Source organism: Panthera tigris, chromosome A3 (genome assembly GCF_018350195.1).
Source record: "Panthera tigris isolate Pti1 chromosome A3, P.tigris_Pti1_mat1.1, whole genome shotgun sequence".
Lineage (NCBI taxonomy): Eukaryota > Metazoa > Chordata > Mammalia > Carnivora > Felidae > Panthera > Panthera tigris.
The window spans coordinates 20,706,271-20,723,739 of NC_056662.1; the positions used below are offsets into that span (position 1 = coordinate 20,706,271).

Here is a 17,469-nt window from a genome sequence, read left to right on the forward strand (position 1 = left end):
GGGTGCTGCCCTGGCCTCTAAGTGCCACCTTGGCCTCTGTGGTCCCTCCCACGGGGTAGCTCTCGCCCGCCCACCAGCCCAGTCGCTTGTCACCAGCACACAGCCTGTGTGCCCAGGCTGTGCTGAGGGACTGGGTGAGCAGCGCTGGGCCAGGGCCCCTGTGATGGCACCCTCGGGGAGACCGGCGACAGGAAAAGAGCCACCAGCAAAGAAAACTCCATCTCGGGGGTACAGGACACCAGATTTGCACAGGCTACTGTGCACCAGATCATCAGGTTTCTTAGCGAATGTCAGCCCCTCACTCAGAATTCACTGGACCATGTTAAAATACAGACCACGAGTACCATGGGCGGGAGGGAACATGTTTACTTTAGGTAGAAAGGTTTACTGTTATTAACAAGTTATCACTATTATTTACATGTTTACAAAATGGAAATAAAAATGACATACATATTTGGTGCCAAAAGTGGCACATCCAAACTAAGATCGGTACAAAAATAAATTTTCAAGCTACATGTTTTTAAAATAAAGGTCATTGAAACAGTAAGGGGAAAAACACCTGCATCGGCATGTGCTGAAACGCAAACGTCATCACGGCAAAGAAGCCCCGGGACAGCACCGAGATCAGGGCCTGCTGGAGGGACTGCCCCGGTGTTCTCACAGAACCCAAGCAAACAAAAACCAAATATACAAGTTGTATTCCTGAGCTACAGAAGCTTAGAGCCTCTAAACGGTTGTGAATTTCTGCGACAGAGGGTTCCCGACGGGGTTTGAGCTGACGAGCTCACCGGTGCTCAGCTGATGGCATCAGGACGTGGTGTCGTCGTACGCAGACAGAAAGCTAAGCCCACTTGTGAGAGAGAGAAATCTTCTCTGCTAACAAAGGACAGTGCGCACGAGTCCTGCCTGCCGATCACCAAGCCTTGTGCATCTCCTGCCGCGTACAGACAGGGACACGGCACAGAGGGAGAACAGAAGCTGCTCAGCTGGGGAGCCCTGTGCCCGCCAGACACGCGCCTCAGTGACTCCAGCAGAAACTGCAGTGCGGTCTCCTCCCTTCATAGACGCATGCTTGTCACACCTGGCAGCGGACTTCGTTGGTCAGCACAGCCGTGGCCCCGCCACGGAAAGCGAAGCCAGCCCAGCAACCCTCATCCACCCTGCACAGCACTTCTGCCTGCGGTGGCTAGCTTTCCTCCTGGTTCCCCAGGAAGCTGGGCCAGAACTCTGTGCCTGCTGGAAGTGGCATGCTGGGTCAGCGAGGGTGCTGAGTGAGCAGAGAGCCCGGCCCTCCCACCCCCACTCGGCCTGGGTGCGGCACAGCGGGATGCCTGCTCATGCACAGACTCCCCCGGGATCCCAGCAAGGAACGCGAACGCGGAAGGCAACGGGAAGGAAGGGGCTAACGGACGGGCTGCGGCCCACTGCAGGACAGCGGAAGATTCCATGTGAGCCGGGGCCTGCTCACTACCCAGGGCTGGGGGGCCACAGTGTGGAGGAGAGGGCACCGAGGCCCCTGCGGCTGAGCTCTGCTCACTGGTCCTGGACCTTGGCCCTTTTCGCTTTGAGGGACAGGTGCTGCAAGAGAAAAGAAACACCAGAGTTAGGGGTGCCCAGAGACCGGACTTCACAACGCCCACATATACAACCAAAGCCACCCTCTGGCTCACACCTTCTCAGCAGACGCCATGCCGCTCGGGCAACAGTCTGGAGGGAAAAAGCCCAAGTGATGGACAAAGGCCATGGACCGGCTTTGGGAAGGCACAGCAGCCCGAGGCCCAGCCCGCCACGGACGAGCCTGCTCAGCCAGGGCTCTGCGGGAAGGTGTCAATGGAACATGCTCTCCCTCTGCCCCAGCCCCTGGGACAGCACTGCAGCCACACCTTCCGTGCTCAGGGGACTGGGCTCAGGCTGCAGGTCACTTCACGTTTCCAGGAATTTCTTGCAAATGGTCAAGGAACCAGGAAATGGAGGAACCATTCCTCCTCCCCTCAGGAACAAGGAGATCCATCATTTCACCAAGCATCTCCGCGTGCAAGTGCGTGTGCTCGGGGCACTGACCCCCGTGCACCCCCTTGCCAGTGCGTGTGCAGGGAAGGCGCACAGGAAAAGGACACCTTTTTTTCCTTTCAGAAACGTTGCTCTCCACCAGTACAACGTACGATGTACAACATCATCATGGGCATCGGATGATAGATTTAGGGTTTCCATCAGACTTGATGTTCTAAGGTAAAGTCAGAAGTGCCGGAAACTGTGAAATATGCATTTAAGGCAGAGTATGTAAACACACGCTTTTGATAAAGGACCTCTGTTTACCATCTGAGGTATCCCTGGTATCCCCTCGACAGTCACAAACAAGCAGCCAAGGGATCTTGGAGGAACTCCCAATCGGACCGCCAGTCCCCAGCACGCTCACGCCCAGCACCCGACGGCCGCACACCCACGTGGGCGGAGGCGGCCGCGCCACTGCCGAAGGGGAGTTGCAGGCCCTGGAAGAGCGCGGGGTGCAAAAGATGCCACACACCACCGAGCACGATGCACCAGTTGACGGAGTGAGTGGGACACAAGTCTAAGGGAGTCACAAGAAGTCTCCTAACCGCGTAAGCTGGAGAAAGGACCCATACGGGCTCTTGCAAAGGCCCTGGTTAGGGTTCTTCCTAGATCCCAAGGGCATCTCTGAGAATCAGGACATACAATTTAAGGACAAGAAGGCGAATCTCTGAACGGGTCACCCTGCTGCCTCCAGCTGGGAGTCATTTCTCTCCTCCCCACACTTTACCCAGTGTGACCCCTCCAACTAACGTGAGACGCTCACAGCCCTTAGCTTGGGGGTGAGGATGACGTCATCACGCCTGTGGGACCGTTTTTGGTGCTCATTTCCGACAAGAATGCTGAGTATGAACACAGCCGACTCTGGACCATTTCAGGCCCCTACACAGGGTGAGAGTGACACTCTGAAGACAACAGCGATGGAAAGTCACCACAGGTGCCAGGAACAGAGCCGGGGATCACGGGTGGGGGGGGGGGGCGTGGGGCGCTATGTTCCACAAAGGAGCATCCACCACACGTGGGCAGCCACTGGGACCTGAGGGGCTCCTGGAGAAGTCCGTTCATTCTGGGCAAGTTCATACAGAAGGACCTCTGAACCGTCTGGGTAGGAAGGGACCGAGGTTCTTGGGGGGTTTCAGGGCCTTCGCCTGTACAGTGAAGGTGTGGCACCGGATGACCTGTAGAGGCCCAGGCATCTCTAAAGATACTCCGATCGCAGGCAGTGATCTGAACGGACTGATGAGTGGACCACAGGCATCTGGAGAGAAGAGGCCAGTGCAGAAACCTGCGATTGTCATTTTCTTCAAACTCCTGGGGGCTCTCTGCCCTTTAACTTGCTGGGCTCCAACTGTGGTTCCGAGCTGAGAGGGGAAAAGGACCCAGCCTCTAGGTCAATCCTGCTCCCCAAAGAACGAGTCCAAGACGGCTCCGGGTTCTCCCCTCGAGCCCCCGCACGCTACGACCTGAACCAGCCCTTCCCTAGCGTGTCGCTCTCAGCTCCCAGCCGGCGGCTCTGCCCACGTCTCCTGGACCTCGGAACTCTGCTGTTTCCCACCCGAAAGGTTCTCGGGGGCAGACGCCCCCTCACTCCAGGTGTGTTCTTGCCAGCCGGACCCAGCACGGGCGACACACTCTGAATTCTGATCTGTGCCTGCGGCTGATCTCGTTCCCAGCTGAAGTATCCGTATGAGGACATGTGAAGAACTATACAGGCTTGAGATAGTTTTCCTTTGACTGGATAAGATTTAAATACTGTAAGAAAGTTCTGGAAGAACAATGTCCCCTGACATTGCTGGAGGGGAAGGGATGAGAAGAGCTTTCCATTTATGGGGCCACAACTCAAATGTGTCCCAGAGCTGAGCAAGTGAATTAATACACAAGTGAAGCAGGACTGTGGCCCCGGGACAGTGACAGTCACAGCGCGCAGCCGCTCCTCACCCCTGCTGATTGCTGCCGACGGGTCATGCGGGCCCAGTGCCGGCAGACTTAACATTTCGAGAGAAACTTGAAATCCATATTCATCGTGAGATCTCCCCATTTTTAGATGCGCCCGTCAATCCAAGTTTTGGGTTGAGGACACTGCAGTCTGGTTACGACCCTGATGACGTAACAGGTTTTGGACTTTCCGTTCTGGGGCACACAGTGGTAAAACTGAAAAAGTATCTGAAGCAACTGTCTTTGGGCACTGGGCAACAGATAGCAAGGCAGGAAAAAAGAGAAAACGAAAAACAAAACCAAACTAATTCAGACGACAGAAAACCACCAGCAAGATGGAGGACTTCACTCTAACCATTCCAATAACCTCACGACGTGTGATTACGCTGAACCATCCGGTGAAATACAGGACGCAGACCAAACAGCATCAGTCAACGGAAGTTTGTGGACGCTGGTTTACCTGTTTTCACGCCAGCCTTCCATATAGAACCACCACTCAGTTAAAGATCTTATTAGAAGAATGTATGGCCTTCCCCCCTCGCCCGATGAACAGACCATTTTTTGGTGAAAATAAAGAAAACAGGACCATGGGTCTCCTCTGCAAGGCTCACCACCCTGCGGGTCCTGCGCGTGGGCCGGGCAGGGAAGAAGGACAGACGTTCACGGTAATGCCAGCGCTCAGCATCACCCACCACTGTGTGAACCACTCCGGGTTTAAGCTCGCACACCTGTCTGTGTTCTTTGTGAGGCAATCTTCACCAGAGAACATTTGTGCCACTCCTTGTGAACATGGTCCAAAGTGTGATGTAATTTCTTTCGAAGAAAAAAAGCAGAGGGGGAGAGGAAGAGCTGAAGATACATTCTCTTTGTTGTCTTTCAGGCTGGAGGGATTATTTCTAAAGAAATACCTCTAAGCGCACTTCACGATGAGCAAATGGTACAGTGCTTTTACCCAGAATGGGGCAGAGATATGGTAGTGACCTTTTCACCCCATGCACTTTTGAGGGGGAACAAACTTAGGGCACTAAACGGGCATGGAGCACCGATCTGTACTTCAACATACGGAGAGGCAGCTAACGGGTGGTTTTGAGGGACGGTCTCTATTCACCCCTACCGTTCCTTGTTGATAGAAGTGCGGAGCCAGCTCCAACAGCCAAGCAGACTCAATGGCGGTCACGTCCCTCATGTAGTACTTGGAGGTCTGTATGACCTCATTGTAGATGACCCTGCAACCAGGAGAGAACATGGATTTCCTGTGTCTCACAATGAAAATCAAGCACCACGGCAATCAGAGACAGCGGGTTCCCCCTCCCGTTTACCAGGGACCCATCGCGTGCACCAGAGACCACACACAGACGCGTCCGCGCTGCTCGCTCGCGCCTCATGACCTGAGGGGTGGGTAAGTGTGTCCACTTTACAAGCGAGACTCAGTCTGACATGACTGTTGTCTGACACGTCAGGTCTGTTCAGACTCGTGTCTGAGCATCTGTTATCAGCACAGGACCTTTCCGGATTCCAGGTCTGCATTTACAGAACTCTCAACAGAACACCTGACTCTATTAGAAGATGCAGAAATAGAAGCAAAGACCTACCTGATTCTGAAGGGGATGGAAATTAACTGTAAAGAGACACAGGGAGGTTCTTAGAGATGAAAACATTCTCCATCCTATTTGGAGTGTGGCTTACATGGGTGTGGACAGGTGCCAATGAGCTCACTGTACATAAATTACACCGCTACGTAAGAGAAAAAAGGAGGTGGGGGGGGGGGGGGTTGGCCTGAGGCTGAGGTAAAAGACACCAAGAGCCAAGAAGATCACTTCAAATCCCCAGATTTTAGAATGCATTTTTAGATAAGATACCGTTTCTGAGCGCCCAAACTGCTGATTCGGGGCTCCCCTAACAACTATAATCACCCAGCCACACTGCCACCGTGCGCCCTTTGAAGCCGGCAAATAATCGGCTGTTGAAGGGCGGATCCAGTGAAGGGGGGCCGTCTGCAGAAGCAGGAGGGGAAGGGTGCTTCCTCGGCCACCCTAAGGTTACGGGGCTGCCTCAGGAAGGGCCCTATTCAGCCACGCTCCCTTTGCCCTTCAGGGCTCCTTGGGAATGAAGCAGGAAAAAGAAGTCTCCCAAATTAAGCAACTCCCAAATTAGTCATCCCGAAGTCAGCAGACCCTTGGGGAAGGATCTAGAACGGAGATTCGCTTCCCTCTTCAACTCATCCTGCACACTAATGGACAGAGTATTTTAATCCATTAAAAAAAATTTTTTTTTAATGTTTGTTTATTTTTGAGAGAGCGAGAGAGCAAGAGAGAGACAAAGAGAAGATCTGAAGTAGGCCCTATGCTGACAGCAGACAACCCGATGTGGGGCTTGAACCCACGAACTGCAAGATCATGACCTGAGACCAAGTCAGATGCCCAATCATCTGAGCCACCCTGGTGCCTCGACATCAGGTAACATCTCTAAACCCCGAACTGACTGACCAAGCCCTGCGCTGGCTCAGCCCTGCTTTTGGACCTGCACTGGTTACAGGACAGAGTCTGATTCCTTGGTCTTGGGGACAGGATCTCAAACTTGACCCCACATCAGATCACCTGGAGGGCTTGTTGAAACTGGCTGCTGGACCACCCCCCCACCCCCACCCCGCCCCAGCTTCTGATTCAGAAAGGCTGGGCAAGGCCTGAAAATCTTCCTTTCTAACAGGCTTCCAGGTGAATCGGATGCTTACCTGGAGATGACACTTTGGAAACCACTACTCTGGGGTGCCAAGTACCTTACAATGGGCCTTCTTGCCCTCTACTTTCTCCTGCCGTGATCCCCTCTCCCCTCTCCACACATGGCACGCTCTTGCCTAGGCTTCTCCACCTAGCTGTGGTGAAGAACCAGCTGTTATTGTAAAATTTTCCAATCCGTCGGGAAAGAAATTATTTTTGTAAAACACAATACAAATGAATTACTAGAAAAATGAGATTTGAAAAAGACATACAAAAGGTAGGCTCCAGTTCTCTATTATTAAATTGGGCAGACAAAAACTTAACCTAAACGTGAAGCGCCTGGATGGCTCAGTCAGTTAAGCATCCGACTTCGGCTCAGGTCACGATCTCACGGTTCGTGGGTTTGAGCCCCGCATCGGGCTCTGCGCTGCCAGCTCGGAGCCTGGAGCCTGCTTTGGATCCTGTGTCTCCCTCTCTCTCTGCCCCTCTGCTCACACGCTGCCTCTCTCTCAAAAATAAATACACGTTAAAAAAAAAAAAAGTCTAACTGCCTCCTTTTAACTCGAGCGTGTGTCTCTTCCTCCAGGCATGTCGCAGACTTGCACCGCCTCCCAGACCACTTTGGGGCAGGCCGCCCCGATGACTCCCCACTTCTCAGAAAGGGAGTTCTTCACGTTCCCATGACTTTGCTTCCTCAGTCTGTATTCCCTTCTCATCCTTTCCTGCCCAACAACTCCTATCTGCAAGCCCCAGAGCAAATGTCGATTCCTCCACGAAACCAGCCGTCACTCTCCCTGGCACATGAGGTGCCAACCTCAGTGCTTTCTACCCCTCCCCCGGGCCCTTGTCCTGAGGTGCTGGATGCTCAGGCCTGTGGCCCAGAACCCAAATTCGCCTCCACACTGCTGTGCCCAGTGCAGGGTTTGGCATCTAGTCTGTGGGTGAAAATGAACATTTGCTGAGTCCACGAATGAGCAGAGGAACATCACCATTTGCATAAGGAAATCTGTGACAGGGCAGAATCCTGTGGACGACTCAGCATAACAAAGTCAACAAATGTGTACTCCTGGCACAGTGCCAGGCCCGGGGGCCCAGGGGTGAACGGGAACCAGGCCTGGCCTTCTGAGCCGTTACTAGGCTAAGGAGTAGGGGGGTGCTCACCAGCGAGGCGGCTTCTCTGCGTAGAGGACCGAGGCAGGGTGGATATGTAATTCATGGTCGTCACGGATAGTCCTTGCGAACAGAAGAATTTAATCGGAAGTCAGTTTGAAATACTTACAGCAGGACTCTCCCACAGATGGTTCATATTATCAACAAATATATGCAGATCATACTTGACTCGGCCGATTGTTCTCTGTATATTCTCTAGAGCCCTGACTGACCCCTTGCCCGCTGCCCCCCGGAAGTCAGGAACAAATCACGCAAAAAAGGGAAGAGGAGAAAAAAACAGCATGTGGCCATTCGGGGAAAAACATGAGAATCATACTGCTCTGCCCACGTTTATGTTTATCTTACACACGTTCTTTTTCACAACAATCTCCTTAGGGAGAGAAATACCATACATGGTTACCTCTATAAACTTTTCTATTCCACAAAGTAGTAAAGATAAAGACCATGGGGGACATAAAAATAGGGGAAGAAGAAGGTTAAGTATGGGACCATCCATTTCTCTGAGACAGTATTTCAAATTCCAACTCGGATTTGATCCAATTTAACTAAAAAAATAACTACAGAAACACAACAGTAAGATCCGATCACAGGAGAGCATGAACACGTTAGAATGCTGCCACCCAAACCCTAATTATGGAGTGTTTCTGTGGGTGCCAGGCAAGCAGTTCGAGCACCATGGGTGAGCTCCTCTCCAGATCTGTAATAAACCAACATGCTGGGCTCCTGGCTGTGCCACCAGGTGGCCTGAGCTCATTGACACTGAACTTTTGTCTCAGAGGAACTGACTGACCACTAAACCCTGTTATGAAGCCCTTAGTTGAGGACTCCAGTGAAAGAATTTTTTCAATACCGGTAGAAATTGCTTATTAATACCCTTGAGGCAGGTGGGACAATCAAAATGACAACAAAATGACAGGCCTCACTGGAGAAGCTCACAGGCCTCCCCAGAGTTGCCTCCAACATGGACAACTCAGTGCCGGGAGGGGGAGCTCATCATGACGGGCAACAGAATCAGGACACTGATCACGGGCTAGAAAACTTGGCCATACTAGTATGGAACTGGTATAGAACATACCAAAGGTAAATGTCAAGGGCAGGGGCTCAGTCAGCTACTAGGATAGCAGATGTAAGAGACCTGGCTGCCAGAGCTCAGTGCAACTCTGGGCTCGCTCACAAAGCCCGGTGTCTGGGAGGGAACATCGTGGCTGACCTCCCCCCAGGGAATGGGAACAGAGTATTTTCTGAGGGAAGATGGGTAATGACAAAATAGTATGAGGAGGAAATGCAAAGAAAAGTCGGGGAGAAAGCCTTTGGATTGCTCCCGTTTGAAAGAACAGATGTACTTTGAACAGGTTCCGGTGAAGTTCTGGAGCAGAACGGCCGAGGTTCTGAGGTTATTAGGAGGGTGTTGGTGACCAGTGATTTTCTGCCCAGAAAGTGGAACTGCAAGAAACGGGATGTGGTCTGGGGCAACAGGCAGATCCAGCGCCGGAAGAAACACCTGCCAACACCCACAGACCAAAGTTACGGTGCATCAGGGCAGGCCGGGGTCTCGGTCCCCCAGATCGCTAGAGACCAACTGCCGACGGCCAAGGGAGCTTCTCCTGGAAAGACAGTCTCTAATAGTCCCTTCTGGTTGTATTATTCTGTTATTAGAATGGAAACATTTCCAGCCTCCAGGCTTGTAATTGTCATCTTTCTACAACCTATGGATGGGCTAAATATTTGGGAATCATTTCCGTGAAGTTAAGATATTATGCTTAAAGCTATGTAGTTAATCTCAACTGACCTCTGGAAGCAGGCAGATAAAGACAACTTATTTAACTTAATTTCTGTACTTTGCTGGCACATCAGCTTTCTAAGGGGGCTGGGTCATTTTTAAGATTTCTCCTTTAACAAATGACTTTGCAAGGTACTAGTTACCTATAAGCTCCGGTGGAATGAAACCTTGCTGCATTGGCAAAGAATCCCGAAACAAGGCACCTCAGGACGGGATCCGGATCACCTGTACAAGGTGGCAAACAGAGTGATGCGTGAGCCCCCGGCCTGCCCTATACTCTGCCCGCTCAAGCCTGTGCTGTGAGGCCCCACCCAAGGCTGTTTCGAGCCTCCTTGAAACCCCGTCCTGAACCAGCCCCAGCCCCATGCCTCCCGGTGCCGGATGCCTGCCCTGGCAGTATCCATGGAGGCCCCACCCGCCCACAACTGGCTATTGAGGGAAGCACGCTGAACTGTCCCTTTAACTTGGGATGCCCCAACCTTCCTAGGCCACAGGATGACCCAACCAAGGCTGGGCACCAGAACCCAAGAGAGCACACCACAGGCTGGCCAGTGACCAAAAACTCCTTTTTAGGAGACAATCTTGTGCGAATAACGTTTCTTCCGCAAGACACAACGTTATTTCTGTGGTTATGAGCTACTGCACGTAATTCTTTGCAAGTTTCCAAATGTTCCATTTTGATTGGCATCTGTATTGCTACAGTGATCATCTTCCAAGGATACAGCCTGACCATTTATGAGATGATGTCCACAGGACGCATTCCAAATTATTATGCAAAGCATAAGGTCACGGAGGTGGCTTATGACATACGGTATTTCATTCATTCTACTCTTTTTTTCCCCTTTAACTCACTGAAATCAGGACAGCATTTTGTAATTATACGTGACAGTACTTTTTTCTTTCTTAGTGGTACATAAAATAACAGCATGCCTTACAAATGACGGCATCGTAGAGCCAATGAAATACAGTATGTCCGTAAATAAGTTCCCAAAAGGTGGTATAATTTACAGAGCCATCAACAGTGCAGAACAATGTCAGTTTCACTGCATTCTTACCGGCAATGTTTTGGCAAAAAGGCACCCCTTCTTTTATTGTATGTTTATCAATTACTACCCGTAGTTCTTCTTTTGTGAGTTTTTTATCAACTTGTGCCCATTTATCAACTTGGAAACTAGTGTTTTTTTGGAGCATGTTAAAGGAACTCATTCTATGATAAGCTTTTTAATTTTTTATCTCTTAGATCTGCTGAAAATATTTTCATTATTTGCATTTTCTTTAACATCTAGAAGTTTCAAATGTGTAATTTACTGTGTTTCCATGATTTTCTCTATTGTTCCTCAGCACAGAACTGATAAATCTCAAATCTACATTTCTAACCACAATCTGATCCAAGATTTAGTCTCTTCTCTCCAACTGCTGCCCAAAAGAAATTTCTACGTAGACCATACATTCTTATCATTATCAGGGTGACATCACTTCCAAAGGGATGAAAATGGGCTCTTGGGGGCAGGGAAGGGGGAAAATCTTAGATATTACAATGGCTATGGCCCACCAAGGCTCAACCCTACTTTACAGAATCTTATTCTCCTTCGTATTTAACTTCTCTCGTTAGGAAGAATTTTATTTTATTTTTTTAAATTTTTTTTTTTTTAAGTTTGTTTATTTTTGACAGAGACAGAGTGTGAGCAGGACCTGGGGAGGGGCAGAGAGAGAGGGAGACACAGAATTTGAAGCAGGCTCCAGGCTCCAAGCTGTCAGCACAGAGCCCAATGTGGGGCTCGAACTCACGAACTGTGAGATCATGACCTGGGCCAAAGTCGGACACTCAACCGACTGAGCCACCAGGCGCCACCAGGAAGAATTTTAATTTCATGTAACTTTTCTCCTGACCGAGGGGTTGATAATGAAAAACAGGTTAGGAAACACAGATGTAGAAGTAAGGCTGTCATCTGTCTGCTAAGTGACAGGCGCTAGATCAACTAACTTCAGGCGGCTCTTGGTTTCAGCTCAGGTAATGATTTCACGGTTTGTGGGTTCAAGCCCTGTGTGTGACAAGTGCGGAGCCTGCTTGGGATTCTCTCTCTTTCCCTCTCCCTCTCTGCCCCTCCCCCGTTCATGTTCTCTCCCTCTCTCTCTCTCTCAAAACAAATAAATAAACTTAAAAAAAAAAAAAAAACCCTCAGAAATAAAAATGGACCTTCTTAGAAAAAACAGGCTACTTTTACACGCTCAGCTTTTCACCGACACATGCCTGTGAGCCCCGTGCCGCACATCAGCACCACACCAGCATGTCCAGGGGTGTGAGTGAGCAGCAGAGAACGGGGCGTCCCCTGGCGAGGTGGCCCGCTCTTACCTTCGCTAGATTTCTTGGGCACTTGAAACTTGACAAGAAGCTTCTTCAACTGCTCTCGTACTGTCGCAGCTCTGACAAGACCCTTGTAATTCAGGAAATGCTCCTGGCACCACTGAGAGTTTTTATTGTGCTGCAGGGCGACCGAGACAGAGGGTGAGTGAGAGACACACAGACAAGTTCTCGATCACGGCTAAGCTGCGAGGCGCACCGCTTCCTCATGGGGACAAGAGCTTCCGGTGCCGACGGGTCCCTTTCGACCCCACCTCCCTAAACGGGCGCTGACCACCGTGCACCGTGTGACTGCTCTTCCAGCTCAGTCCCTGCGCTCAAGGGCAACGGAGAACGTGCTGACAAGCAGTTGTTTCCTATCTGAAATACCCACCCGGGTGGCGAATTATCAGCAAGAACCACTTCCCTGTGGGTCTTTGTCAATTAACTTTGTAAGTCAACTTTCTCCGAGTTTATCAATCTGCGAGACTACAGGTGAGCAGCACTTGCCAATCTAGAAATAATGTGCAAGTTATTATTATTTATCCCCAAAGTATGATTTTTCTATCAACAGTGCTTAATTTTATTCTACATTCCTAAGCATGATCATTATGTCTTACACTGAGTTACTGCCGTGGGAATGTTATGTCTGAAATTATGCCGTAAGCCAGAAAGGACGATGTTTCACATAAGAAGATGTAATTCACAGACTTTCGGAGGCAACTCCGCACGACGATGGTGTAGACCTGTGCCCGCCCTCCCCTGGTTGAGGGAGCCTCAGACTGCAGACGGCACGCTGTGCCGGTACAAACGAATTCTAACTGAAGTAACTCATAATTCATGATCTCAGTTAAGAGATGGGGCTTTTCTGAAGACTGTTCATTAACTGAATAATCTCCCTTAGATCTCTGGCAAAACAAAAATTCAGTACCTCTCCTCTTCTAAGAAAGTATTTAAGAAAATGATACAAGATACTGAAAACCTGAAGCATCTAATTTCCCCCTCCCACCCATTCCTATATATAAGAGATTTCTTATGGTTTTCATCAGCTTTAGAGCTGTCAGGACAGCTTTTCAGCGGTTTTTAGTGACAATTTCAAGCCGCATTATTTGCTTAGTTTTACAAAATGTTAAGAATATTCCAGAAAAACACAATAAAAATGAACAGTACCTACGGCTAAATATGGGTACGGCGTGTGAACAGACACGGGTCCTCACCACACGCCCCTCCCACCCACGGCCTGTCACGCCATCTCACACGCCCAGAGACAGCTCTGGAGATGCCACTCAGGGCCTCGCTTATTTGGCAGAAAATAGAACAGGACTTGGTATTCAGATGCCAGCTAGTGCGAACCAGCATCACCGGCGGGTGTGAGGCAGTAGGGAGAGCGCGGGCCCTGGAGGGGCACGGCCAGCCGGCCACGTCTCCAGGCAGGGGAAAGCCAGGGCGACTCGTGCGTTCTTCCAGGCAAAAGCGCACCACGGACTCTGGCAGGGGCCCCGCCCGTAGATCAGAAGTCCTGGCAATAATCTAATAGGAAGATAGGAGGTCTCTCGGTCATTCCTTTATAAACTGAACCTCTGGACTCCCCACTCCTAGCTCACTTCGAGTGGGGTGGAGGGGCCTTTCAGGTGGGAGCTGTGCTTACTTTGATAAACGCTTCATACACGTTGAGCATAGTGAGATGATCACCCTCCTCCACAGCAAATTTTCGGTGCACTCGCATCTGGAAAGAACAAAGTTGACTCCTGTGAGCCTCCTGTACCGGGAGCTAACATCACGCGGTGAGCAGCTCATGGCCTGCACAGTCAGAAAGACCTGGTCTGCACCAACGCTAGCTCTGCCTTCCCTGAAAACCTGACTAGTGACGTAACCTTTCTCTTCCTCAACTTCCTCATCTGTCAAATCAGGGTATCAAACCCATCGAGACTGTTGTAGGATTAAGGTGATTCACTGTAACACGGGCCACAGATGTCAGCGTTCTCGTCTCTCTCCTCCTCTGTGCAGTCAACACCACCTCTTCCAGAAGAACCCCTCCAGCCCCCACTAGAACGTAAATTCTAGGGGGCTGGGCGGGGGCAGCTGTCTGGCGCGTGGGAGACACTGTATTTGTGGGCTATCACCAGCTGCACGATCCTTTCAGACCCCATCTCTCAATTTTCCTTTCTGTTACCTCCTGGGCAACACCACCCTGCTCCCGGGAGTTCAAGAAGCAGCACGTACGATACAGGTTTGAGCTCACAAATACACTTATCTGCACAATTTTCTCCTTGCCTCAAATACCACATAATTAACCAACCTACCTACCCGCCTCCCTGCTTTCCATCCATTCCTTCATTGACTGGTATTTCCTGAGCACCACCAGAGGCCAGGCGCTGTTCTAAGCACTTGGAATGTAACAGTGAATCAAACAGGGGTGGGAGCAAAAACCCAACAGGTTAACGAGCCAAACATATACTAGAGCAGGTGGTAAGAAGCGCTAGAGGAGAGCAGGGCAGCGGAGGGGGTGCACCGCCACGGGGACGTGCTGCCATTTCAGACATATGGCGGTCAGGACCTCAGGTTCCTCACCTTGGAAATGAGTCTGCCTGTTCTGAAGGAGGAGCGTGAGATTAACAGAAAAGCAAACAGGGGAGCCTGGGTGGCTCAGTCGGTTAAGCATCCGACTTCAGCTCAGGTCATGATCTCGTGGTCTGTGGGTTTGAGCCCCGCATCGGGCTCTATCCTGACAGCTCAGAGCCTGGAGCCTGCTTGGGATTCTGTGTCTCCCTCTCTCTGCCCCTCCCCTGCTCACGCTCTGTCTCTCTGTCCTTTGAAATTAACATTAAAAATAAATAAATAAAAAGAAAAAAAGGAAAAAAAGATAATAGAAAAGCAAACAAACAAACAAAAAAACAATGGAGGAAATGGACATAACCACCAGGCACAGGGACAGGCAAACTTTACAACATATGACACGACTGTCAGGGAAGGGGACACCAGCCCATAAGAAAGTCTCTCCTCCCCGGCACACACCCAAGCTGAGTTCCCGTGTGTGCAGGGCGGCCGCTTCTCGGCCTCTTCCTGCAGGAACCATCCCAACCTCACCTGGCCCGCCTCACCGCCAGGGGCTGACTTCCCCAGTCTCCCCAGCACCCACTCCTGCAGTGCTGTCTGGTGCCGGGCCTCAGGCGGGGGGCCCTGCCGTCTCCTGGGCTCGGAGCGCCCCTCCACCAAAAGCAGCCTGCTGTGCCTAGGCACGACTCATCACGTCACTAGTGTGTGCCACCCGGCTTGTCCCGGAGCAGCCTGAAGGCCCATCTCCCTTATGGGGAAGTCGGCGGGACACAGGTAAGACCGGAGTCTCTGGACTGTGAAAGGCAACTGCCCCATGGCTGTGCAATCACAGACGAGTTACCTAACCTTTCTGGGCCTCCACCTCTAAAAATGGTGAGAACGGTGTCTACCTTCCAGGTTTACGAAGATACAACGGAATGAGGCACAATGTCAGGCAAACACTGCGAATGCACACAGACTCCATCTGCACAGCCCTGTCATCGGTGGCTCCGGGGTCCTTTCAACAAGGAAAGCCCAGAATAAAGACTTAGGTAGGAATGGCTTGGGGAAAAGGCTGAACTTACTGCCTGAGACTTCTGGTTTGAGGGGACCACAAAGATATTCTGGATTTGCATCATGGCTGCAATGCTTAGAATTTCCTGAGAACAGCCAAAATTTCCTATAAAACAAAAAAAGCACGTTTGATTTCAAACACATATTGTGTCGCTGAGAAGTGAAAGACATCTTGTTATTTTCCTTACACCACAGTGTCAACCAAAGTCATACATTTCCACATGAACACTTTCCCCTGCTGAACTTAACGTCCCGTATGTGGCCCCGGTGAAAGCAGGCCTGGGAGGATTCTGAGAAAGCACAGCCTCTGGGCTCGGCAGCTGACGGGGGCGGGAGGGCAGGGGGCCGCGTCACTCGGGGCAGGTCCGCTCCACACCGGTTCCCTACTCCCATGTGGACAGAGGATCCTGGCCAAAACCCAAGAGGGAACAGAGGGGCAGCAGGGAGTGTGTGGGCTGTGTCCCCTCTGTGATTTCTCTCTTCCTATACCCTCCTCTGGGGTGGCCTCCCTCTCGCTAGGGCCCACCCCACCTGGCAAGCTCAAGGCACACGCAGACCAGGGCAGCACCCTGCCCTGGAAACTGGGTCTGTGGCAATCAATGCCTCAGGGCACTGGACAGTGAGAGCAAACTGCACTGCCCGGCCCCCTTCCCACAGCTCCCTGCCTCACGACCGATATGCGCCCCCCCCACCCCAAACTTAAGAGTCCCGCTTCTCAGTGTAAGCCTGAGGTCATCCGGGCACTCCTAAACACAAGTATAGCTAACTCCCACCATGCTTAGTCTGGCTTAGTCTGAAATACAGCTTTGCAAATTCCTAGTGAGTGCACAAGCTAGCCAAAGGCAAGAAAAATTCTTATTTCCTTTCCCACCGGGGATGGTGGCTGGGGGGAGAAACACAGAAACTATAGTCTCCAGATGATTCTGACGTACAATGAGAAGATCTCTGACTTATGAACTTAACTCATAATCTCACAAAAATCTGAAGGCGTCAGAGAAGTTGGGACCCTCGTGTGCTGGGAGAGGGAATACAAAACGGTGGAGCCTCTGGGGAAAACGGTACGGTGCCTCCTCAAAAAAATTATAGAGTTACCGGGTGGCCCAGCAATTCCACTGTAAAGTATATACCCCAAAAAAGTGAAAGCAGGGACTCAAACAGATGCTCGTGTGCCCGTGTTCACAGCAGCACTATTCACAACAGCCAAAAGATGGAAGCCATCCAAGTGTCCCTCTACAGATGAATGGTACATACACACAATGGAATATTATTCAGCCTTGAAGAAGGACATTCTGACATATGCTACAACATGAATGAACCTTGGAAGACAGTACATCAAGTGAACTAAATCGGTCACAGAAGGACAGACACTGTAGGGTTCCACGGAAGTGAGGTTCCCAGAACGGTCAAATTCATAGAGACAGAGAGGAGAAAGGTGGTTGCAGGGGCTGGAGGGGAGGGAATAGGGAGTTGGTATTTAAGGGGTACAGAGTTGCAGTCTGAAAAGATGAAAAAGTTCTTCTGGCAGGTCTGGAAGTGGATAGTGATAGGGGTTGAACAACAATGTGAATGTACTCAATGCCTCAAAACTGTACACTTAAAAATGGTTAAAATGGTAAATTTTATGTATTTTTTACCATAATGAAAAAAAAAAGAAAAAAACTTCTCTGGTTTTGTTTTTTTTTTCAAACAGGTCAGGCGTTAGGTCTAGGCCCCCAGAAAAGAAACAGAAGTTTTTGCTGAATTAATGATGACAGACACTGAATCCCAAGTTAACAACATGCCCCACATCAGACAGCATCATGGGAAAGCTCCTTCGCTCCTCAGAAGATTCCGTGCCCTCTTCCCCAGGGTGCACAAAAGTCGAAGAA

General features: G+C 50.6%; 1 protein-coding gene across 5 annotated transcripts in view; it reads right to left on the bottom strand.

Annotated features, from left to right (window-relative positions):
- Nucleotides 1–348: 348 nt before the first annotated feature.
- Nucleotides 349–17,469, bottom strand: part of DHX35 (DEAH-box helicase 35) — a 65,926-nt gene continuing 48,805 nt past the window's right edge. For all 5 annotated transcript variants that reach the window (XM_042980408.1, XM_042980406.1, XM_042980403.1 and 2 more), the window contains 7 exons: nt 15,613–15,707; nt 13,641–13,718; nt 12,005–12,134; nt 9,795–9,876; nt 7,863–7,934; nt 5,099–5,210; nt 349–1,578 (listed from right to left, as the gene is read on the bottom strand). In XM_042980408.1, the coding sequence (XP_042836342.1) occupies nt 1,534–1,578; nt 5,099–5,210; nt 7,863–7,934; nt 9,795–9,876; nt 12,005–12,134; nt 13,641–13,718; nt 15,613–15,707 (614 nt within the window). In that variant the 3' untranslated portion in view covers nt 349–1,533. The remainder of the gene's footprint in view (nt 1,579–5,098; nt 5,211–7,862; nt 7,935–9,794; nt 9,877–12,004; nt 12,135–13,640; nt 13,719–15,612; nt 15,708–17,469) is intronic.